Source organism: Vipera berus, assembly GCF_964194415.1.
Source record: "Vipera berus genome assembly, chromosome: 5".
Classification (NCBI taxonomy): Eukaryota; Metazoa; Chordata; class Lepidosauria; order Squamata; family Viperidae; genus Vipera; species Vipera berus.
The window spans coordinates 29,082,196-29,108,067 of record NC_138207.1 but is presented as its reverse complement, the minus strand read 5'-3'; the positions used below and the strand labels follow the sequence as shown (position 1 = coordinate 29,108,067).

Sequence of the window (25,872 nt, the reverse complement as noted above, 5' to 3'; positions counted from 1 at the left end):
ATAAATCTGACTCAAGCAATTAAGGTAATCTAATTATTCTTGCTCTCAAAAGAACTTGCACACTTACTACTCTTTGCCGCTTAAATCATAAATATAGTTGTGAGTTCAGGAAAGTAATATTATTCTATGATATTGGATAGGATTGCCAGTTGGAGGGCAGACTAAAGTTAGAGCTTCAGGAAGCAAGTGTATTAATGATTCCTTTAATAAATGACTCAAAGCGGAAAATATCAACTTTACTGAATTTGTCTGTTAATTGTCTGAATATTGAGATACCCACTCTGGTACATTTTAATACTGCTATACACAGTGTAATTACATAAAATAAAAAAGGAAAACATTACAGAAGGCAATTCTTAATATATAAGAGCAGTAAAAAATGGCAAATGGAATATATCTGTTTGCGGAGTGAAAATTAGCCAAATTTATATACTACATATCTTTATTAATATATATATATATGGATATCAACATACTGTATATCAATATTTGACAAAAATGTGAGTTATATGGAATATTTTAACATAAATGGTATAACAGTTAAAGGTAAGATTGTAAATATTGAAATAAGCAACTTTAATAAAATTCCTCCTGCAAGCTTAATTCAGTGTGATAAGATTCTTAATGTCCTGACTTGAACTAACGCCTACGTTGACGATTGTTCCTTCTGTTTCCACGTTCAAAAAACATGAAATCCTGAAATGTAAAAGAATAGGAAAAAATATTAGTCAAAAAACCTCAGACTAAAATCCTTGTTTATTCATATTTTACATCTGCTACTCCTGAATGTAGGTTACCTGAAGTAACCAAAAACTCCTGAAAGTATGAGAAGACTTTTGGAATATCTAATAACCTCTCCAAGGAAGCAGTGCAAACAGTGTCTCCTCTTATTACCAACCTCTGAAGATGATTGGTAGTGTAGAAGGTTACTGTCAAAGTAGAAGTAGAAATGCCTCACTCCTTATCACAATGTCACCACAGGTTATTCACAAGAGCAAAAAGTGAGGGTTAGTTGGTAATTCTCTAAGAGTTGAATCAAATGATGTATTTTTGAGGACAGGTGAACTACTACCTCTTGCAGTCTCCATCTTCACCCCACTTTCATCTTCCTGGAAACTTAATCAACCTAAAAGTATATGGATCTAACCTACATACTGTATACCCACCTAATAGATGGTGGAGCTGATGTCATAAAAACATATTTCATAAGACTAACAGGCTCTTATTGCCTCACAAGAGATTAAATCACACTGTTCTCTACATTCAGTGCATATTAAGGCAACTAGCTGCACAGCAAAATCTCAAATTAAATGGATGATCTGAGCTGCTACAGCTAAGGTTGCAGAGGGAAGATTTCTGTCTAAATTATAATCCTACACATACCAAGTTTCAATCCTATATCTCCTGTGTACTGCCAGTAAAGAAAGTGGATATGTTGTTTATGGGCCATGCTAAGAGCTAATTTGTCCAAAATTCTTTTTTACTAGCTTTGTGAACCCACTGTTTTCAGAATTGTAATGTTTTAGGCCTAGGACTTACCATAAGAAAGCAAGCCCCCGTTATGACTGCTTTCATATTAATATCAAGATCCATTGGAAAGCGGATCTGAAAAATGCTTGCATCAGTAGCAACCTCTCTTGCCAAACCAGTCCATTTTTTTACTATGTTTCCAATTGTAGATTTCCCATCTACAGTTTTCACCTGATTTTAAAAAGAACAAAAGAAAAAAGAACATATTTTATCCTTCCTAAACTGTATTAAACATTTTAATATAAAGATTACATTTAACAATTACATTATTACATCATACTGATGTCCCAGATTGCATGACAATATCTCAAACTAGCTGAATTAATATTTGTATATTGTCATCAATTAAATAAGAAATTTCAATATAAATAAATCCTACATTCATTGAAAAGCATCATGTTACTTTAAGATAATCAGCACAACTCCTTTAGATTTATAAGTATACTATACATACATTTTTATGGAAGATTTTAATTACACTAATAAAAACAAATACAAACTAAACTCAGAGAAAGGACAGTAAAAGAAAAAAAGAAAAAGAACAAAAAAGGAAAAGAAAGAAAAGAAAGAAAAGGAAAAGAGTGAAATAAAGAAACAGAAAAAAACATAAAGAAGTGACTTCTAATTTTCATCACAAGAATAAACAAGTTTGGTAGCTCTTCATCTTCTATAAGATTATAAACAGATATATCTTCTTCCTACAACCCATTTCTTATCTAGAAGCAAATCCATAAAGTATCAATTTTTCAACACTGGTATCAGCAAAAAAATCCAAAATGTGTTGCCAGAATTTCATAAAAATGCTCTATTTTACCTTTGATCAAATAAACCTATTTTATATTTTTTCCTTTTATTTCTGAAAAATCTTAATCTTTAATTCACTCAATTACTGATATAGGATTTATTTCTCTTGAATTCTTCTTCATCTTATCATATAAGCTTCTTCAAGGCTTTAACAAGTCTCTTTTGTAAATCCAGTGGAAAGACATTATCCAGGTCATTGTTTTGATTTATCAATTGCATTTCCCCTTTAATTTTTAAAACTTCTTTTACAACTTATTTTGTATAACAAATAAAAAATTCTTATAAGGATCATTCTCTTGGCATGGTCATTTGTATTCCACTTTAAAAACAACTTCTTTGTCTTTTTCAATATTTCCACTTCCACTATTGGATTACTGAGTCCACTCTGAATCAAGCAAAATTTGTTTCACATCTGTCATTTCTTCATCAACATCCTTAAAATATAGTCTATCCACAGAAATAGAATCATTACTGTTATTGTAGATATTACGGTTATTAATTTCTCTTCTGTTCCCCTTTAATTTTTTAAAATGTTATAGTGTTTTTGTAGTTTTGTAAATACCAATCCTAATCAGAACTAAAGGCAGGTTTTTTTTTCTTTTGGCCTGGAATATGTTTCAATTGAAATATATTACTTTATTCTTTCCTATTTGGGACTACAATTGACAAGTGATAACAAAATTATCTTTCAAAATAACTCACCCAATTAAAGAAAGAAATGATAAAAGATTGAGAAAGCTGGAGAAATTTAAACTCATCTTACCACATAAACTATGACTGTTAACATGAATATATTACTTAAAATAGTATTTGTTTCAAGTGGTTCCAGAATAACAGTTGCACAACTGACAAAGAATAGCTCACAAATTAGCTCTAAGTGTGAGAATGTTAATATTAGAGGGTGCAGGTTTAGCCAACATATTTCATAGTCCAGTCCCCTGCTCAAGCAGGAGAACCTATACTATCTCAGACAGATGAATATCCAGTCTCCTCTTGAAAATATCAAGAGATGGAGTGCCCATGATCTCTGGGGGTAAGCTGTTCCACTGGTTGATTGTCCTCACTGTCAGGAATTTTCTCCTTCATTCCAGGTTTGCTTCTTTCTTTGATCAATTTCCAACCATTGTTTCTCAACCTTCATCTGGTGCTTTGGTGAACAACCTGACCCCCTCTGCCTTGTGGCAACCCCTCAAACACTGGAACACTGCTATCATGTCTTCTCTATTTCTTCTTTTCTTTAGATTAGCCAGACCCAAATCCCGTAGCCGTTCTTCATATGTTTTAGTCTCCAGGCCTTTGATCCTCTTAGTAGTTCTTCTCTGAATTTTTCCCAAACTCTCAACATCTTTTTTGTGATATGGTGACCAAAATTGGCTGCAGTATTCCAGGTGTGGTCTTACTGGGGTTTTATAAAGCGATAATAATACTTTGCATGATCTTGATTCTATGCCTCTGTTTATACAACCCAGGATTGTATTAGCTTTTTTGGTTGCCGCTGCACACTGCTGGTTCATTTATAAGGATTATAAAAAAAGATAAAATCTTAGAAAAAACAGCTTGATAAGACCATGGAATTCCATCAAAAACAAAACTCAGTAATCTCATCTGTAACCTTCATTATTGTTAATTGTCTCCACAATAAAAATATTCTGGAATAATTATTATAAGAAAAAGCCACAATTACAATGATAAAAAATAAAAAAATATGAATTTATACAGCTATCCAGAATTGCTTTACAAAGTAAAATGGATGGCATATAAAATTAATAAATTAGTGTATATAGTTCAAGTCCACGGCCTTATTAATAAATAGTAAATGGAGGATGTGTTTACCTCAAAATTAACATCCTGATAGAATTGGCAGGGCACACAAGGCGCAGTAATTTTAAGAACATTTTCTCTGGCCTCATTCTGTATAGTAAATCTTGGAAGGCACGGATGCCACTTTTGTTTCACATATCCAATGACGTTACCTAGAGGTGCCTGTACTTCAAGCTAAAAGAGACAGAGGGGAAAATCTCAGTTAATACAAAAAGTAGACTTATAATTTTACCTAGCACAAAAGTAAACAAACAAGATTTCATTCAGTCAGTCAAAAGCAGTACACCCTAATACTGAAGGTTAAAATAAGAAGACTTGAGGATCTTATTTGACAAAATTAATAGATGATAGAGACAAAACAGAAGTATACCTGAGATGGTAAATCCCTTTCTTAGCCTTATGTATCTCCCCATCCTTCCCTTCTAACCCCCCAAAAGGTTCTTGAGGTCTTGCCTTCTTGTAGTAGGGATATGTCTTCCAGTGCAATATAAAGAAGAGAGATGCTGAAACAAATTCTCAATATACACATACCAAATGATCTAAACTTAGTTTTCAAAGTACTTAGAAATTGGGCTTGGATGATAATATGGAGCCATATGGCTACTTTAGAACTGTCTACTCTCAAATCCTCATTCATGTATTGCAACTGCCATGGTGGAAGGCTATTTTAATATGTTTTTCCATAAGGATGAATGTATCCATTTGGATGATGTGATATACATTTGGATACTTGACAACTGTCTCATATTTATGATGGCTGCTGAGTCCTATGGTCATGCAGTCCCCTTTTGCAACCTTCTGATAAGCGAAGTCAGTGGCAAAGTCAGAATCACTTAACAACTGTGTTATTAATTTAACAACTGCAGTGATTCACTTAACAAATGTGGCAAAAAAGTTGTAAAATGGGACAAAGCTCACTTTACACATTTCTCACTTATCAAGATAAATTTTGGGCTCAATTATGGTCTTAAAGTTAAGGACAGGACAAATAGTTGTCAAATATTTTCTTGAAAACCTCCAGTGATGGAGCACCCACAACTATGGAAAGCAAGTTGTTCCACCGATTAATCATGTTCGCTATCAAGAAATCCCTCTGTTTTTCCTTCCTCCATCCATTGCATCTTGCCCTGCCCTTGGGTGCTATGGAGAATAAATCAATGCTCTTTTCCTTGTGATAGCCCTTCAAGATTTAGAAAACTCCTCTAATGTCTCCCCTAAACCTTCTCTTCATTAGCTTAAACATATATAGTTTGCTTAGCCATTTATCATATAATTTAGCTTCCTGACCCTATCATCATCTTTGTTGCTCTTCTTTGCACTCTTTCTAAAGCCTTAGCATCTTTTTTGTATCATAGTGAACAGAACTGGATGAGTATTCCAAGTGTGGTCTCATTAGTGCAATATAAAGTAGATATCATTTCTTGTGATCTTGATGCTATTTCTCTGTTGAGGTAGCTTAGGACTCTGTTGGCTCTTTGGGGAGCAGAAGCATATTGCTGGCTGACTGACTGAAGGAATTTGATTATCTCACAAGTTTTATTTTAAAAATAGTTTTATTCTTTCTATGTTATGTTAATATTTGTATGTGTCATACGTAGTCTGGTATAACAGGTACCCTTTTACCTATCAGTTGATAGGAAGGTCATGCTTTAAGGCAGAGTTTTCCAACCTTTCCGGGCTCGCAGCCCAGAGGGAAGAAGAGAAGCTCCCAAATTGGTGCACATGCATGCATGCAAATGGGTCCACACGCACTGGTGGAGCACTAGTGGCCCCATTCGTGCATGCGGCATGTGCTGGTGCCATGCACAGGCGCAAATGGCCATGCTCCACACAGCAGCTAGCAGACCCGTTTGCGCCTGTGAGCACGCACAAACAAGGCCATGGGTGCTAGCACAAGTGGGAATACACACCCATACATGTGTGCACTGGCCAGCCATTTCTGCAGCCCGCTGACCAAGAGCCCACAGCCCGGTCCTGGGCCGCAGCCTATAGGTTGCAGATCCCTGCTTTAAGGCAAAAGGGTTGCTTGGAGCAAGATAAATCTGTGTTCATGTGGAAATAAACTGAAGAGTGTTGTAACTATCACTTGAAAAGGATAATGTAGCTCCAGAACAAAGAACAGTCCTGCCCTTACACAATGGAAGGATCTTTTTATTACAGATTCAATCATTAGTAGCTGAATTTAATTTTTCCACAAATGAAGGAGGGCACTAATTATTGCCTGGTAACAGAATACCATTTGTTTTCCTGATATTCTGCAATGTCCTTGCCTCACAATTATTCTCACATTTGATGAAAAAGTATGACATTAGCTACATCCCCATTCTGCAATGTCTTTCTTCCTGAAATTTTAACTATCTTCCCTGATGATAGGTTTCTGGTAACTGAAAAGCTTACAAATGCTTTTGTAAATATTTATTTGGTCTATCTAGTTGTTAGAAAGCTTCCCAATTGAAACAAAGCTGTAAAATCAATCCTTCGAAATACTCAAAACATATAACAAAAGACACGACTTGCCAAGTTGTTGGAAGTTGCACTAGAAGGAATTCACAACAACTGTTCTCTTGATGATAAGGAAACTGATTTAACAGAAAGAATCAAAAGTTGGGCACAGGAAAGAAAAAGCTATTTACCTCTTGCAGGCAACAAATACAAGGACAACAGCAAATGGAGCAATGGCACTCCCTGGACAATTGCATGACTGGTTGGTTTGTACTGTCAAAGAGTTTTATGGTAAATGATCTCAAAGGGCCATAACAGTTCAGGTTGAAGTCATCATTTTCTTCAGCTGCAAAGTATACCCAATGCCCCATGGCATTTTTTATCTCATACTTATTACAAGTTTCCAAGCCACTTATCACTGAAAAAGAAGTAAAAGCATAAGAATTAAGTGAATCTAAATGTTTATCATTAATTTGAGCTGAGGGAAAAAAGAGAAATCAGCTTCAGCCTCTAAAATGCAATTCTATAACACATGATACAGTATTGCTTCATCCAATTACGTCAGCCGGTTCTTCTATCTGGTCAGGCAGGAAAGGTATATGGTGGATCCCATCAGTCAAATAATTTTGACTGGCAGGGTCCTGGAAGAGCACCTTCTCTGCCATTGCCCTGTCCCCTGGGACATTTCCCCGCATCAAGGTGAGGCAGGGTCCCACTCTCCTGGCCTTTCAGAAAGGTGTGGAAAGAGGAACATGCAGCCATTGGGCTGGTTTGTGCCCTGAAAGTCTTCCCCCTGTCTTTTAATTAATGTTAATATTGAATTTTAATCATCCTTGCCTTTCCTTAAATTTTATATACCATTTTTATGTTTTAATGTTTTTATTTGTACACCGTTCAGAATCCCTTGGTGAGGGAGATGGGTGGTTTCAAAATTTGATAAAGAAAAATAAATAAATTAAATTGCCATCCTTACTGTTCTCCCCTAATACCTAACAAGTTTACATTCACACATTTATTTATTTATTTAGCACATACTTGCATTACTCTGGGCTATTTATAAATAAACTCTGTCTCCAATATAATCTTAAAAAGAACAAAGCCAGGCATGACCAAATAAAAACAATTTTGCCATACACCCTTCCCGAATTTTATCTCCAAATAATTGTAAGACCTCAAATAATTTAAAGACTAAGTATTATTGTGGATCGTGTAGAGAATGCACAGTCAATAAATATCAATGAATAAATATTTCAGATTTACAAAACTATATCTTTTCCTAATCTCCAGTAATTATTGAAATAATAAAGCAACATACATACTTTCCATGAGCTCAATCTGCTGTTCAATTATTATCTGATCAAGCTGTTGAAATAATAAAAAATAAATAAAACACAAAGAAATATTTACAAACATTAAATGACCAATTATCCTATGACTATAAATATTTTCAAAAGCATTAATAACTCTGCCATTTTATTAGTGTTATTTATTCAGATTACATAATACATGCTATAGCCAGGAAGAAATATTACCTATTTTGTTGGTGTTTTTTTTCTTTCCCCCAAAGGACAGAATGGCAGCACATGTCAAAACATATTTCTGTATTATCTATTCAGTCCCTAATTGCTGTTCCACATTCATTATATTTAAATAAATTCTTGAAGATACATATCAAAAATATTCAAAACTGCATGCATTCATGGAAGAAAAGTTAGCATTTGGTGTCAGAACCTGTTATCTCTGAGAAACGATAGGATTTCAGTATCCTGACTGGACCTACTTCCAGTGCTTGCCCTGAACATAATTTAACTTATCCTCTGAATTTTCTACAATGCATCATCAAAAGAATTCTGTGCACTCTGAGTGATTTCAAGAATAATTATTGTGCCAAGAGATAATCTTTGCTAAAAGACATTGTTTTTCCAGGTCTGCTGTCAATTGGAACAGCTCTTCCACTTGGACAAAGATTTAAATTGCTACTGTATTTCCCCGAAAGTAAGACACTGTTTTATATTATTTTTGCCTCCAAAAGAGGCATTAGGTCTTAATTTTGGGGATGTCTTATATTTTTCATGACACTTGCCTCGCATCGTGGCAGCAGCACCAACACCCCCTTCCAGCAACTCGCGTGACTGCTGGCCCACTTCTGCTATGGCCACTTGTGGCAGGAGGCCTTGTGGCACATCATGGGCCACTGCCCCACAACCTCCGCACCTGCTTACTGGTACTTCAGCCCTTCCACCAGACCATTGCTTGATTGGTGACCTTTCACTTCCCTCCTGAGCTGGACTGCCTTGCTACAGCAGAAGATTTCACGAGAAGTTGGAAGGTCTGACTGAACTTTTTTTTAGTCCCACAAACTCCATTTCCCTGGAGCAGAAGAGAAATGTGCCAGAGCTGGAAAGCAGGCTAGCAAAGAAATGCTTTCAGGAAGAGGGAGAAGCTGTGCTGGGAGGAGAAGTGGCAGGAAACGGGGCTGCCATTTCCAGAAGGGAGAAGGGAGACGCAGGGCAATGCAGGCAGCAAGCAATTGCTGTTCTCTGCTCTGCATCCCTATGCAGAGCCACTGCGTTCTCCATTTTCCATTCTCTGAGAGACAGGCAACAAAGGGCTGACGGAGGCAGCCGGCAGAGTTGATGGATGACAAAGAGGTGATGGCTGCACCAGGGCAGGTGATCTGCAGAACAAAGCTTAGAGAAAGCCCCTGTTGCAGCGCATAGAAGCAGCGGAGCCATTCACTGTCACTCCCCTCTGGCTCCAAAATGATAGAGGAGGACTGGGTCTACCCGCCAATCCCAGTCACCATAGCATGGCAGTCTGGCTCAGGGGGAAAATAAAAGTTTGCCGATCAAGGAATGGCCTGGTGGGGGGGCTGAAGTACCAATAAGTGGGTGTGGGTCAAGTGGGGCACCTCTACCCGGGACAGCTCCAACCCTCCCTCACCTGCCTCGCTGTGACGGCAATGGCGTGATATGCCGCATGGCCTCCTTCTCCATTGCGGCAGTGAGGTGGGACGGAGTGGGCAGGGTCCTAACTAGGGCTTATTTTTGGGTAGGGCTTATATTATCCCCCCCAAAAAAAAAATCAGGGTAGGTCTTAGTTTAGGGGAGGGGCTTATTTTCAGGGAAACATGGTAGTTGTTTATGTTGCAACTGCCTGTACAACTGAGTAGGCAAATCCTACATTGCCCATGTGTACATACTTAGCAATGTTAATGAATGAATAAATGAATATGAATGAATAAATAAATATTATTTATTTTTATTGCTCAGGGGTGCAAAACCAACAAATGGCAATATAAAAGCAATCCATCACTGATTTCTTTTAAAGTGAAGTGCCATGAACTGCCAAGCTCAAATGTGCTGTAGTCTGGAGAGACATGTTACTCACAAAATATTTCAGCATCTATAACATATTTTTGAACCTTAGAAGATTGGGATTAACTTAATGTTTTAAAGGAAGTAGTTGGCAATTTAATAAAAAAAATTATTCTAAAAAACTGAAAATAGCACAGCAAAAATACTTGGAGAGAATTCTTTCAGAATGAATATAGATATTCTTTGACTTATGAACAAAATTGAGCTCAAATTTTCTGTTGCTAAGTGAAACATTAGTTAAATGAGTTTTGCTCCATTTTACAACTTCTCTGGCCACTGTTAAGTGAATTCTTCCACTTATTAAGTTAGTGACATGAATCTAGCTTCCCCTTTGCTTTGCTTGTCAGAATTTCTCAAAAGGTGATCACATGATCCCTGGACACTGCAACTGTCATAAATGTGAGTCAGTTCAGCATCTGAATTTTGATCACGTGATCATGGGGATGCTGCGATGGTCGTAAGTGTGAAAAATGGTCATAAGTCACTTTTTCAGTGCCGTTGTAACTTCAAACAGTCACTAAACAAACTATAGTAAATTAGGGACTGCCTATATGCTCCCTAGTTCAAAAATTAATTTAACATTTCACTGGTGACTAAGGTATTTGTGGGATCCCATGCTTCTCTGTAAAGGAACAAGAAAATAAACTGAAAATAAGAGTGATATACCTGGCCGAAATATTCCAATCCACGAGGGCACTTGGGGATTTGAGGTGGTGGTGGCATCCAGATGATGGGTGGCGGTGCATTTGCTTGAACTAAGAAAATTAAGATAAGATAAGATGATAAGATAAGATAAGATAAGATAAGATAAGATAAGATAAGATAAGATAATCTTTATTGTCATTTTTTACTGTGGGCACAACGGAACACATCAAAAATGAAATTTAGTTGGGACAGACTTCCGGTGGTGGCGCGGCGCCGAAGATAGCCGTTTCGGGCTGTCCGCTTCGCAGCTGTGTTTTTCCACCGAAAACAGCGCCGATCAGCTGTTTAGGTGGATTTGAAGCCCCCTCCTCGGGAGAAGAGGAGGGGGTGAGGCCCCAGGTAGGGGTTGAGTTCTCCGGGGCCACCTGAGCTGAAAGCTTGGGCGGCTGAAGGATTGAGCTCCCCCGCAGCCTGGGTTGCTCCGAGCTGCTTAGCGTCTCTGTTCCGAGATTTTTGGAGCAGAGCCAGGCGTTTGCGACCACCCCTGCCAGAAGGAAAGACTTTGGAGTAAAAAGGAGCAGGCAGAGCGGTACAGGAGGTCAAGGTGAAGAGGATTTTTATTCTTACTCCCTAGCTCAATGGACTTTATAAACTTAAAGTGAAAGTACGCAACAAGTGAAAGTGGGGAAAGATGGCGGCTAAATCTTCCTCTAAAGTTCTTCGGAGTGCGGGAACTTCCCCGGTGCAACAGACATCGTTGCAAGCTTTGCTTCCTCCTACACCTCCTGTGGCATTGACGCTTAAGGACCTACAAGATGCCTTTGCAAAGCAATCCCAGGTAATGTCAGAAATGATGGGTGATAAGATGGCAAAGTTGGAGGAGAAACTGGAGAAATTGGAGGAGAGGATGGAAGAGAAGTTTAGTGCAATGAGGGTAGACATCTTGTCTACAGTGGAAAGCGTGGCTGAATGTGTGCAACGTTTGGATGAAAAAGTGGAGGATCTTAGTCAAAAGAACTCTATATTAGAAGTAAAGGTACTGGAGAATGAAAATTTAAGGGATAAAATGGACGGAGAATTGAGCCTTGTTCAGTATCATCAGATGCAGTATGCTATTAGAATCAGGGGCTTAAAAGAGAATCCTAAAGAAGACTTAAAGCAGCTGATTTCTGAGGCTTTGGAAGCAGTATTGGGCCAGCCAGCATCTGAAATAGAGGGATGCATGGATAAAATTTTTCGTGTAAATTCATGGATTGCAAGGCAGAGGAAGCTACCTAGAGATGTGGTGGTCTATTTTACAAAGAGAGCAACTAGAGATGAAGTTATTCAAGCTGCTTATGATACTAAAGTTGTGGTCACTGAGCAAGAAGTCCTGGTTCTAAAAGAGATTCCTCCAAAGATTTTAAGGAGAAGGAAAGATTTTGCATTTCTCGTACAGGAACTTAAGCAATGTGATATTAAGTTCAGATGGGAGATTCCAGTCGGATTGGTGGTGATGCACGAAGGTAAAAGATATCGTCTGGTTACTGTGACTCAGGCGCGTGATTTCTACAGCAATGTTTTAAAAGCAACCCCTCTATCACTCCTGGAAGCTGCAAAGGGATCTGGAGAGGGGAAACCTCAAGAGGCTGAAGGTGGACAGACAGAGGAGAATGGTGCTGGAGGGGATCAAATTATAGCTTCATCGGCTGCTGCTGGAGAGCAGAGGTTGACGCGTGCCGCTTTAAAACGAGCAAGACAAGTACAAGAGCAAGACCAGCAGAAGTTTATGGAACTCTCAAAGCGTACTTACAGTGAAGCTGTGGGAGGAGCACGGCCCAAAGAAAATACAGGGGCTATTGAAGATGTGCTCCAAAAGCTTCGGGGCGCCACGCATGGTGACTAAATTTCTAACCTGGAATGTTAATGGATTAAACTCACCACAGAAGAGAAAGAAAGTTTTTCAATATTTAAAACAATTTAAGATTGATGTTATATGTTTGCAAGAAACGCATATTAGGGTTATGGACCAAAAGTATTTATCGAACTCAAGGTTGGGCACGCAATTTGTTGCTTCTGCGATGAATAAGAAAAATGGAGTGGTTGTCTACGTTAAAAGTACTCTAACAGCGGAACTAATTGAAGCAGATAAGCAAGGAAGATATGTTATGATAGATTTGCTGTTAGAAGGTAAAAAAACGCTTCTAGTTGGACTGTATGCTCCTAATCAACAACAAGCTGATTTTTTTAGTTTACTTCATACAAAGCTTACTCAATTGGATTACAAATCGTTTATTTTTATGGGGGACTGGAATGGTGTTTTGGACGTACAGATGGATAAGGCTGGTTCTTTTAAGCGTGTTCCGAGTCATGCCAGATTGCCTAAATCTTTTTTTGAAATGAAGGACGATTTGGAACTGCAAGATATTTGGCGTGACACACACCTACATGAAAAGGATTATACTTTTTTTTCTGACAGACATCAATCTTTTTCCAGGATTGATTTTATTTTGCTGACTAATGATTTTTTTTCTAGGATTAAGAAGGTAAAGATCTGTGCAAGAACTATTTCGGACCATAGTCCAGTTTGGTTAGAGATCAATAAGGACAATAGGGATAGGCGCTCGTGGCGCGTAAATGAGAATTTGTTTAGAAATCAGAGAAATGTGGAAGAATGTAAACAGCAGATGGAGGATTTTTTTGAAATTAATATGAATAAGGATACCTCTATGGACATGGTTTGGGATGCTAGCAAGGCCTAGATGAGAGGGGTGTTGATATATATGAATAATAAATACAGACGTACTTTGGAAGCCAGAAGGAAAGAATTGGAGAATGAAATTAGGGAAAAAGAAAAGGCCTTAATTTTGAACCCATTGGATGTGAAGACTAAGGAGGTTATTAAGCTATTAAGAGGACAATTTGATAAATTGATGGCTGATCAAGTGGCAACCAATTTGCGGTTTGCCAGGCATAATACTTTTTGCAATGCTAATAAGCCAGGTAGATGGCTAGCTTACAGACTAAGGAAAAAGCAAAGGGCTTCTAATATAGATAAAATTGAACATAAGGGAAAGGTTGTGTTTCAACAGGATCTTATTAAGGAAGCCTTTGTGGATTTTTATTCTAAATTATATGCTAAGGAGAAGATTAATGAAAAAGATATTGATGTATATTTGGAGAATGCTAGCATCCCGGTTCTTACGCAAGCACAAAAAGAGGAGATTAACCAATTAATAACAGAAGAAGAAATTCTTATAGCAATTAAGGAATTGAAGATGGATAAAGTGCCAGGTACGGATGGTTTGACTGCGGTTTACTACAAAAATTTACAAATGGAGTTGATAAAGCCGTTAAAGGAACTGTTCCAGACAATTCAGAGAGGGGGAAAGGTGCCTCCGTCTTGGAGAACTGCTTTTATCTCTTTGATTCCGAAGGAAGATCAAGATGCTACTCAAGTAAAAAACTATAGACCGATATCACTTTTAAATACAGATTACAAGATATTTGCTAAGGTGTTGGCTAACAGATTGATGAGGGTTCTGCAACAGGTGATTCATGGGGATCAAACTGGGTTTATTAGTGGTAGGCAAATGAAAAATAATGTGAGGCATATAGTTGATGTGTTAAGAGTTTTTGGAAAGGAACAACCAGATCCCTGCGGCGCTAATTTTTTTAGATGCTGAAAAAGCTTTTGATCAATTGAATTGGCAATTTTTGATGAAAGTTTTAGATAAAATGAATTTTGGGGATAAATTTTTGCAACCAATTAGGGCATTATATCAAAAACAAACTGCCCGAATAATAGTTAACAATAGTTTGACTGAAGCATGTAATATTGAGAAGGGCACAAGGCAAGGGTGTCCGTTATCGCCTTTACTATTTGTGTTAACATTGGAGATATTACTGGTAAAAATACGGAATTCGGAAAGAATTAAGGGTATACAAATTAGAGATCAGGATTATAGATTGAGAGCGTTCGCAGATGATCTGGTTGTTACGGTGACCCAGCCGGAGAACTCTGTTGTGGACCTGATGGAGATAATAATGCAATATGGGAGGGTTTCTGGATTTAAAGTTAATGCACAAAAAACTAAAATTCTGGCCAAAAATATGACAGTATCGCAAAAGGCTCTTTTAGAAGGATTAACTGGATTTGAGATTGCTAAAAGGGTCAAATATTTGGGGGTGTTTTTGTCACCCTCTAATACAAAGTTATATAAAAATAACTATGAAAAATTATGGGGAAAAATTCAAAAAGAAATGGAGAGTTGGGGAAAATTGCAATTGTCTTTGTTGGGAAGAATCGCAGCAGTGAAAATGAATGTCCTGCCTAAATTTTTATTCTTATTTCAAATGATACCGGTTCTTAAGAAAGATTCTAATTTGGAAGAATGGCAACGGGGTATCAATAAATTTGTTTGGGCAGGGAAAAGGCCACGAGTTAAACTTAAGATTATGCAGGATACTCGTGAAAGAGGTGGTCTCAAAATGCCCAATCTTAAATTATATTATGAAGCTGCTGCGTTAGCAGGAATAAGTGATTGGATTAATTTGACACAAGAGAGATTATTAAATCTTGAGGGCCACGACTTGTTATTTGTCTGGCATGCATATTTGTTGTATGATAAGAAGGTAGATAATGTGTTTAAAGTGCATATTTTAAGACAGGCATTGTTGAGAGTTTGGAAGAAGTATAGACATAAGTTAGACTGTAAGATGCCATTGTGGGCAATTCCAAAACACGCAATAGAAAACATAAATGTTGGTTTCAAACATGATATGACTACATATAAGGAGATTTTAAGCTTGGAAAGAAATGTCTGGTGTTTAAAACCGTATAACCTCTTGCGAGATGATTGTTCAAACTTGGTTTCAATATACTCAGTTACGGGCCAGGTGGAAAGAAGATCAGAAAATTGGTTTTGCAATGACTGATGAAAATTTGATAAAGCAAATTAGAAATCAGGGTCCAGCACATATTAAACGGATATATCTTGCATTGATAGAAATTGACTCAGAAACAGAACTTGTTAAAGATTGTATGATAAAATGGGCCCAGAATATCCAAGAAGTTATTACAATGGACACGTGGGAAAAGATATGGGTGAGGAACGTAAAATTTACTCAAGCTCAAAATCTAAGAGAGAACTTTTATAAAATGTTTTATAGATGGTATTTAGATCCTAAAAAGCTTGCAAGTATGTATCCGAATTATCAGCCAAAATGCTGGAGGTGTGGTGGCGAAGATGCAACATATTTTCACATATGGTGGACCTGTAAAAAGGTTAAGGCTTTTTGGATAAAAATTTGGTGGAATATGCAGAAGATCTTCAAGCAAAGGATAAAGTTTTGTCCGCAATTCTTTTTGTTGGGTATAATTACAGATGCTACTGTTGTGGACACTAAGTTGATGTTGAATTTAATTACAGCAGCAAGACTTTTAATAGGTCAATATTGGAAGAAGGAGGAACTGCCGACTATAGAAGAATGGACTTTAAAGGTTTCTGACCTGGCAGAAATGGCAAAGATCTCGGCTTATTTGAAAGATCATTCGCAAGAACGTTATATTATGGAGTGGAAAAAATGGATTGAATATATCCAGAACAAATATGGGACTAAAAAGTTTCATTTAGCATTTGAATAAGTCTTCCTTTCTTTTTTCTTTTTTTTCTATATGAAATATTAGTATTGCTTGTAGTTATCTTATATGAGCTAGAGAGTGATAGATTTAAGAATTTATTGTTGGTAGCATATGGATGCTTATGATTGTTCTTTGTTTTTATACCCTGTACTTAGCTCTGGGAAGTCGGGGGGGGGAGGGGGGAAAGGGGGGGAGGCGTAGGGAGGGATAGGTAGGGGAGGGGGAGGGGGGATTGTTAAAGATAAAATGTATTTTTAAAACTTTTCAATAAAAAAAATGAAATTTAGTTGCCAGCTCTCAAAGTGAAACACATACATGACACACACCATACAACATATGTATAGACCCACACCCCTACATATACATAACAATAAAATATTAAATATTGTCCATCTTGAATATATAATGGAAGGAGGAAGCCTGAGAGTTCACAGGGTTAATGCTGTATGGAATGAAACTATGGCTGAATCTGGATGTTCTGCTATGGATACCACGAAGCCTCCTCCCAGAAGGTAACAAGGAAAACAGGTTGTGAAGAGGATGTGTAGTGTCCCAGATAATCTTACAGACCCTGTTCAAACAACGCTTCTGTGCTATGTCCTGGATGGGAGGGAGGGAACTGCCAATGATCTTTTTGCCATCCTCACCACTCTCTGCACCGCCTTCCTGTCTGAAGCAGTGATGCTTCCAAACCAGACTGTGATGCTGTATGGCAGGATGTTCTCAATCGTCCCCCTGTAGAAAGTGGTCAGAGCAGGGGAAGGAAGATGAGCTTTTCTCATGCGACACAGAAAGTGCAGGTGCTGCTGTGCCCGCTTCACCAGTTTCTCACTGTTGAGCGACCAAGCCAGCCTACTCGTTAGCTGCACACCCAGGAATTTGATGCTGGTAACCATCTCCACAGGTGAATCATTAATGCACGGAGAAGTGTGGCTGTGCCTATACCTTTTCTGAAATCGACAAAGATCTCTTTCGTTTTTCTGGTATTTAAAACTAAGCTGTTTTCCTTATACCAGTTCACCAACCCCTCAATCTCCTTGCGGTAAGCTTCCACACTGTCATCATGAATAAGGCCCACTACTGTTGTATCATCTGTGAACTTCACAATATGGTTGGTTAAAGAGGATTTTAAAAAAATAAACTTCAGACAATTCTTTTGAATTTCAGATTGCTGAAAGCCCTATTCTAAAAACCTGTAGTACCTGGATGTACTTTGGCAGGGGCACTTCATAAGTATCAATGAAGCACAGTATAATTCTACATTACATACTGTTGATTCCAAGTTAACAATAAAATTAAAGTAGCCGCACGTCTGGGAAAACATGTGCCTAGAATGAAGTGCTAACACTTTTATTTCAACAAAGGGCAAAATATCCACTAGAGGGTGCAAAGGACTTGGTTGATGAAATTTGAAAGGAACTGCAACAAATATTTTGACAAATGAGTGATACCTTATTGTTGTCATGTGTATTGGAGATCTCCAAAAGATTGAACACTTTAGGGTTTAAATTAAATATATAGGCCATTAAGTTGAGTTTGATTTCAAGGGACTTCACAGACATAACTGTGACATTTACTTTGCAGCAATATCAGCCCTTTGCAGCCCTGAGTCCTTCGGGAGAAGGGCGGTATAAAAATTTAATAAATAAATAAATAAAAGTGGTTTCCCATTGCTTTCTTCCATGTTGATTTTTCTTTTTCTGATTTCCCTTCCTTGTCTATAAGACAACTCTAATATTCCCATGTACAGTAGTGTCCCATTCACATACTAACTAGGCATGACTCTGCTTAGCTTCAAGTACAGATGAAATCAGCCAGGTAATGGCACCAGCTGGAACATTTGAAAATCACTCAGAGTTTAATTAATAGAGACGTGCAGTGCTTTGGCTTCAATTCCCAAAAGATGTTTTGGAGTGTGAACATAGCACCTGTCTGCAATGCCTTAAAGCAATTACGTCTTTTCCTGGGATCACAATTCAGCTATTTTATAGAGATGCAGACAAGTGTAGTCATCGTGCCCGGGAGCCTTTCAACACACCATTCTATGATCCAGTTCAAAGCATTGCATAGTCCTACTGTGTACCACATTCAAAATGCTGTCTTCCAGAAGCACCTCTAAAACAGCTGTGCCTTGTTATATAATTGTATTAAAAACTATTCCTGTGCACAACTGATCTGGTAGCCTCTGCATAAATACTATCTTCTAATGCACATAGAACAGCAAACAAGCAATTGCTTGAATGTTTCAAAAGGAGGTACTTTGTCAAATTAATACTTTAGATAGCTTCCAATAAATGATTTTTTTTCCTAAAATATATTTAGTAGAGAAAGGATTCTTTGAAGTGAAGATTGATAAACATGCACTCTTTTTATCACTTCCCTAAAGTAGCTATATTTTTTCTGGGCTCACACAGTAGCTCCCATTTCCAGGAAAAATGCACCTGAGATACCTGTTTTGAAGCATATTCTCATTCCCTGTTGGTGTCTCCTTATCTCAAACTTTCATTTTCCTAGGATCATATGGCTATTGCATGAATCCAGGAAAAGACTTGACTTCTTAAATGGGGCCCTACAGCTATAACATCTGTGCCTACCCCTGCACCAAAGATCTGAAACACAATCCACCTTTATTATTTGTTATAAATTTTCAGCAAGAAGGTTTATTACTTCCTGGGGTGGAGATCAGTCACTCTTTATGTTTAAAGCTGTAGCCTAACATGGATCTACAGGCAAAAAATATCTTTACATTTCTGAACAGATCACGGGTCTGGCTAGGGCTTCAAAATGTTAGAGGTTGGTGGAATATTTTGGAATATGTGATAGGTTTACTACCTTGTTGTTCTTTTTAATTTGGGGTAATTTGGTTTTGTTGTTTGTTACTTCTTATTATACTGTTCCTATATGGTGCCCATTATCAGACATATAAAATTGAATCAAATAAATAAAATCTCCAATGCTGCAATTATACTTGGAATCATAGCTAAGTAACAAAAGTCTCTTTAGAGCAAGAATTATCTCTCAGACATCCCAAGAATATTGCTACACTGAAACAGTTTTGTGCAGAGGAGTGGTCCAAAATTACTCCAGATTGTTGTGCAGGTCTGATCTGCAACTACAGGAAATGTTTGGTTGAGGTTATTGCTGCCAAAGGAGGGTCAACCAGTTATTAAGTCCAAAGATTCACATACTTTTTCCACCCTGCACTGTGAATGTTTCCATCTTATGTTCAATTAAAACATGACAACAGCTATTGTTTGTGTAGTATTATTTTAAGCAGACTGTGTTTTTCTATTGTTGTGACTTACATGACGTTTAGAACGCATTTTATGGCCAATTCATGCAAAACTCCACGTAATCCCAAAGGCTTCACATACTTTTTCTTGCAACTGTATACTGCTCCATAGTGTTTTACAGCACTCTCTGAGCAATTTACAATGTCAGCATATTGCCCCCAACAATCTGGGTCCTCATTTTACCAACCAAGAAAGGATGAAATCTGAGTCAACAAATTATAAAGTACAGGACAAATAACATACAACACCCCAATTCCTTCAATTATTTACAATTTTAAGGGTTTTTTTAAATATTTGAAATAGAAACTGTTCTGTTACTTTATTTTTGTTAACTCACAAAATTCTGATCGGTAACTATAATAAAGATTTCTATTACCTGGAAAGGCAGGCCCATACTGAGGATAGTGGGCTTGTGGAACTGAATAAGCTGGGCCTGAATATTCTGGAGGTGATGTGGGCTTAGTTTCATTTGCTGGAAGAGAAAGGAATGCAGATATGTAGTATTACATGTATGCCTTGCATAAATTACATAAATAAATTGCATTTTATGCCCTATTTTCCTACAAGTATAGGAAAGTGTATATACAGTAGACTGAATTTTGCCAGTGTTTTAAGGATTATTTTGAATGAATCCATTCATGTTTATATATATGAAATTAAAACATATACATTACATGACCAAACATGTAAAATAAAATGCAAATGTTTATCACTGAAATATCTTATATAAAAATAGTTCTTTTAAACATGCTAATCCATTGCATTATTCATACTACAGCTAGTCCTTGTTCAACTATGGCAGTTTGGACTGGCAACTCCATTCTTAAGTGTTACACACATAAAGTGCAATGTCACATGACTGTGCCAACTTACAATGGCAGTTCCAGTTGGAGTTGGATGAATCCTGCATGGTCACAGCACCCTGCAGTCATAAGATTGCCGTTTGCAACCCATCTGCTGCCTTTTCCATTGACTTTGCTTCTTGGAAGCTGTCACTGATGGTTAAAAATCGTGATCCTATGACTGGGGGATGCTGTGACATTGTAATTATGAGATGGCTGCCAAGCATGTAAATTGTGATCATATTACACTCATGCTAAAACTATCTCAGGGAATGTTTGTATGTATGGGATTCTCCCAGGGGGACAGCATTCTCTGTAGGCGCGCCTGCCCTCTGGAATCAGCTTCCGGTTGAGCTCCGGATGGCTCCCGACCTTCGCTCGTTTCGTCGCGACCTGAAGACTTGGTTGTTTGAACAGGCCGGCCTGGACTGAGGGATTGGATTTTAATCTTTAAATTTTTTTAAAAAATAAATTTTAGATTGTATTTATTACTTAGGGCTTTTGATTTAATCTTATTTTAATTTTTATACCTTGCGTGTTGTTAGCGTTTTAATTGCCCTGTACACCGCCCCGAGTCCTTGGAGAGGGGCGGTATATAAATCTAATAAAATAAAATAAAATAAATAAAATATGTGAACAACCGGTTCTCTGTGTGGATGCCACTTCCAGAGGTCCATTCTGGGCCTGGGCACCGGTTCTGCTGAACTGGTGCAAACCGGCTGAATCCTACCACTGGAGCAGTTACATATAAGTCAATAGTAGGATCTGGTTCGTTTTTCCTTTTATGGACCTTTTCTTAAGAAAAATGATTCAAAATCTGTTTGTTCACTGAGTAATTCATCACGTAACAAAGTTATTTTTCCAGTCTGGAAACTGTCTCTGCAGACATCCCTTGCTTTACTAAAGAAACAAAATTGTTGTTTATATTCATTTGTAAACTTGAGCACTTCCCATTCTCTCACACATATACAGACACACATATGTTACTTACACATTTCCATCATCTTCTATTTAGTCTTATCTGAAAAACAAGACATTCCTTTTATAATGTAAATAGATTTCTTCAGATTCTTCAATTTGCTTTTTAAGTTCATAGATAAAACTAAAGAAACCTGGTTGACCAAACTTAATGAAGAAATCAATATAGGCTTTCAAAAGACCCCAATAAGCTGTAAATAAAATTAAATATGATCTTTGAAAAACATTTCTAATTTGATATATTTTAGTAAATATGGACATTGTTTGAAGGCACATTCCATTTCCAGTACAATCTTCCGGGTTCCAAATTTTATACTTCCATGGAGAATTCAACAGTCTATTCCATGTTTCCTTGAATTTCACACATTGCTAGTGTATCAGAATTATATTTCTCGAAAAAGTGATATTTTTGTGTATGCATGTTCCAGCTCTAATTCCATTACAATACTGATTTTTCTAACAAAATCACATATCCTTATTTCATACTAAAACTGTATTTTTTTCTAGTTAGTTATCTTATAGCATAACAATAAACCCCAATAATGTACTATTGGTTCTTCCACGTAAAAGACCATTAAGCTCTGTTAATTTCAAAATATGTTTGAGATGCTCTGTGTTTCAATAAATTTTTCTAAATTGCATGGAAGTAGTTTTATTTTATTTTGCTCCAAATGATACATTTCCAAGACAAGATTTGGCTCATAATTTTAAAAAGGGCATATCTTTCACGTAGTATAATATGATGCAGAGAAACATTACTATCTGCAGAGTCACATTCTCTTTCAAAAAAAAAAAAAGAAAGCAAAATACATATTTAAGAACATAAGCATGAAAAAGGTACTATTTCCTGTGTATGCTTAAAAGTATAATTTAACTTAAAAGAGTTATGAAGAGTCACTTAACATTTATGTATTAAAGTCTCCTAAATTTGGATGACTTCTAGATGTGTATGCTTCAGTTCCAAAGAATTAGCTATAAGATTTGTGCAAAACATTCAAGAGGTGTTTTGCAGCCACACATCTGGAATACTCTGAACCATTGATTTGGGAAAGATACCTGAATCCAGATGGATTGCTCTAAAAAATTCTGTTTCTAAATTGTTCAGTTTTACAGTAAATAAATATTAGCAATAAATAAGATTAGCCAAACTAACTACATGGTTTGTTGTTGAGGTGGTGTTGTTGTTGTTGTTGTTTGAGATTCTGTTTCTTGCCATGTTCTTCCTGGATGGATGGATGGATGGATGGATGGTTAGATAGGTATTTTATTAATTGATTAAACTTCTGGAAAAGCCACAGCATATTCTGAAGACAGCAAAGGCTCAGTAGCCTAGCTTCATGCTGGAATCAGGTACCAACAGGTGCCCTTAGGAAATGAGCAAACATTCTAAATGTTAATATGTCTGGCCTAAGAATGAAGAATAGTATTGTTACAAATGAGAATTCTCTCTGGTAGAAAGAGGCCCTGATTACAAAAGCAGAACAGGAAGGCTGCAGTTGGAAGGCTGGGCTGTTCACCCATAGGTCTATCTCTGGAGCCGTTCACCTAATAGTGCTTATACTCAGTTTCAGAGTGCTGACTGAAAAGAATGTATCTGGATTGTTCTGGAAGCTTCTAGAAGTACAGTTTCCACCTTGATGTAGTGCGATGGTTCTCAACCTTTACTTCACCATGGTCCACCTTTTGGGGCCATGGACCATGGGCATGACCCCCAAAACATAACTCAACATTTAAATCATAACATTTATTCAAGCCTTTGTGGACCCCCTGTGATTACATCACAGTACCCCAGAGGTCCGCAGACCACAGGTTAAGAACCACTAATGTAAGGGTTTCAACATGTTGGTGAGAGAGATTAGCTTTCTCCCTTTGTCCTATTAATTAATTAATTATTAATTTCTATAGCTGTCTAACTCAACCAAGTAATTCAAGATGTTGGCTACATATCCAATATTTGTAAAAGTAGGGGGAAAATCTTCTGCTGTCTCTATGAGAATTTAGAGGATTTTTTTCTGTTAACAATTTTTAAATAACTGATTAAGTATTTAGTAACTATGCAGAACAGAGGTTCCCAACTTTTTGGGCACCAGGGACCGGTTCCGTGGAGAAAGGATTTTCCACGGACCGGAGAGTGAGTGGTTTTGTGTGGATTCTGCGGATGGGGCTTTGCTTGTTTATGTGGACCAGTTGCTGGCATGCCGCAGCCTGGTACCAGTCCATGGACCAGGGATTGGGGATCCCTGATGTAGAACACTTATTGTTTTTAAAAAAAAATGAATAACTTCTGTAAGTTGGTTCCACAGTAATAATCAGTTTAGTGTTCCAGCCCACTTCCCCTTGTGGTCACAGGCTACAATGCAGGGATCATGAGGTTGTTAACAGTTAACATATGTTTTGTTTTGAGAGAACACTGGTGGGTAATTTCATTCTTATCTATTATTATATTAGATACATTTTCTCTCTCCTTTTTAATCTTCTTATTAGGCTACTTTGTGGAAAGACATTGTGATTAAATGAGAGAACAAGTTATTTTCCTGTTCAGGGACTTTCAGACTGAATCTCTTATGTCTCTAGTTAATATGATCAGATAATGTACTGTATGGGACATAGCTGCCTGGTAGTTGACAGTGGATACTATAGCTTTGCACAGATCTAGATTTGAACAACTAAATTTAATTTGAAGTCTTGATGGGTATGCATTTTCACTTTTGATGGATATACATTTTCACTTTCAGCTAAGATGCTATGTCAGTCACAAAGGCTGCCCCTCAATCCTGGGATAAGATAAGACTGTTCAAAACATACAAACATTTAGCAACCATCTAAAGCTACAATGATATTGAAAAAAGTGACTTACCACCGGTCCTTTCACTTATGATCACTGCAGAATCCCCATGGTCACATGATCAAAATTTGGACATGTGGCAACCCACATGTAGTTACAATGATTGCATTATCCTGAGGTCATATGAGTGCCATTTGTGACTTTCTTAGCCAACGTCTGACAATCAAGTCAATGGGAAATCAAATTCACTTAATGACTGCATTATTTATTTAACAGCTGCAGTAATTCACTTAAAAACTATAGCAAAAGAAATCATAAAAGCAGATGTGGCTCACTTAACAATGACTTTGCTTAGCAATGGAAATTCTGGTCCCAGTTGAAGTGTAAATGAAGGACTACCTGTATTCCAAACAATGCTATATGGGTGCTTATTCATGCTTCAAGTCACATTTTACCCTTCAATTCTGAATCACTGAATAATTGCAATCTGCATTTCAAACACTGCTGAAATCACTGGGGATTGAGATTTATTTTTTGTCATTGAATTTAAATTATTAATTTATTGAACTGGATAGGGGCCAATGTAAAGAGCTTTGCCCTATGCCCCATATGTGTCCCATATGTTGGCTTGTAAGATATGTCTAGATGAGAAATAATTGATTGCATAGACAACATTAACATGCCTGACGTAAAACCGAGCTTCACTTGTACATGAGGAATACTGGATAACATGTGCAAAAAATTATTAGTTCTGAGCTTAACATTAATAGGGAACACTGTATATGCCACAAAGACTTCTAATATGGTTAATGTAATCTAATTGCCATCATATTAAAAAGCTTTATAAGAAATCAGATTTGATCAAAGCTCTAATAGTTATTTAGAAGTCTGCAACTAGAAACATAAGAAAAGTTAAGTGTTTTCAAGAAAAGGGTAATGAATAAAATGAATTAGTGTTAGAAAGCAGGTATGCTCTTTGCACCAGATGTAATGGATGTAATGCACCAGAATGAAGATGGCCTAAAGTTGTGGAGTAGAATTTGTTGATACAAATTGCATGGAAAAGGAACTGCAGGCTTAAATATGCGTGAAAGAGCTAAATATATATTACAAAAAAATGGACCAGTCTCATATAAGTTGATTTGCATGGTATGAAAGTAGCAGTGCACAATACATTTCAGTGAATTGTGATAATGGGAAGGAGCAGATATGAATTCAAGAAAAACTATGCAACATTCTGGATGAATGCAATGCTGGAGGAGGGAATATTCTGTCAGACAAGGGAAGTCTTTCATAAAACTCAAAGAACTTCTGTAGACAAATAACTGGTTCAAAGGAGATCAAGCAAAAATAGAAGGAATATAGTGAAATATCATACAATAGATGTGTCAATATCCAAGATACATTAGAAGATATTACCTACTTACAAGAACCTCTTCTAGTACTAGAAGATGAACTTAGATCAGCACTTTGATCACTACAGAGCTAGGTGAATACTGTAATAGGCTATAAGAATAATCTTGAGGAATAGGAAGAACAGTTTCATCTGAGATAGTCAGACAAAAGAAATTTGAATCCAAAGCACAAATGTAATTTGAGAAAATGGGTCAGACTTGACCCTCCCTAGTTTGTTAGGGGTCTTTTTTATTTGTTTTGTTCTATTCAGATAAGGCAGGAAGTGAGAAGACACAAAGTTATTAGCATTTATAACTTTGGTTCCCAGTCTGGTCTA

The 25,872-nt window shown here is 37.1% G+C and overlaps 1 protein-coding gene across 8 annotated transcripts in view; it reads right to left on the bottom strand.

Moving 5' to 3' along the window:
• Positions 1 to 222: 222 nt before the first annotated feature.
• LOC308668920 (phospholipid scramblase 1-like) overlaps positions 223 to 25,872 on the bottom strand; it is a 37,666-nt gene continuing 12,016 nt past the window's right edge. For 4 of the 8 annotated variants that reach the window (XM_081329212.1, XM_081329211.1, XM_081329208.1 and 1 more), the window contains 8 exons: positions 21,369 to 21,398; positions 19,912 to 20,007; positions 10,641 to 10,729; positions 7,917 to 7,959; positions 6,789 to 7,015; positions 4,168 to 4,329; positions 1,540 to 1,701; positions 223 to 696 (listed from right to left, as the gene is read on the bottom strand). In XM_081329212.1, coding sequence (XP_081185338.1) covers positions 640 to 696; positions 1,540 to 1,701; positions 4,168 to 4,329; positions 6,789 to 7,015; positions 7,917 to 7,959; positions 10,641 to 10,729; positions 19,912 to 20,007; positions 21,369 to 21,381 — 849 coding nt within the window. In that variant the 5' untranslated portion in view covers positions 21,382 to 21,398 and the 3' untranslated portion in view covers positions 223 to 639. Of the gene's footprint in view, positions 697 to 1,539; positions 1,702 to 4,167; positions 4,330 to 6,788; positions 7,016 to 7,916; positions 7,960 to 10,640; positions 10,730 to 19,911; positions 20,008 to 21,368; positions 21,417 to 22,511; positions 22,530 to 25,872 lie in introns of those variants that run through there. The other 4 variants (XM_081329214.1, XM_081329215.1, XM_081329213.1 and 1 more) reach the window with 3 other exon arrangements.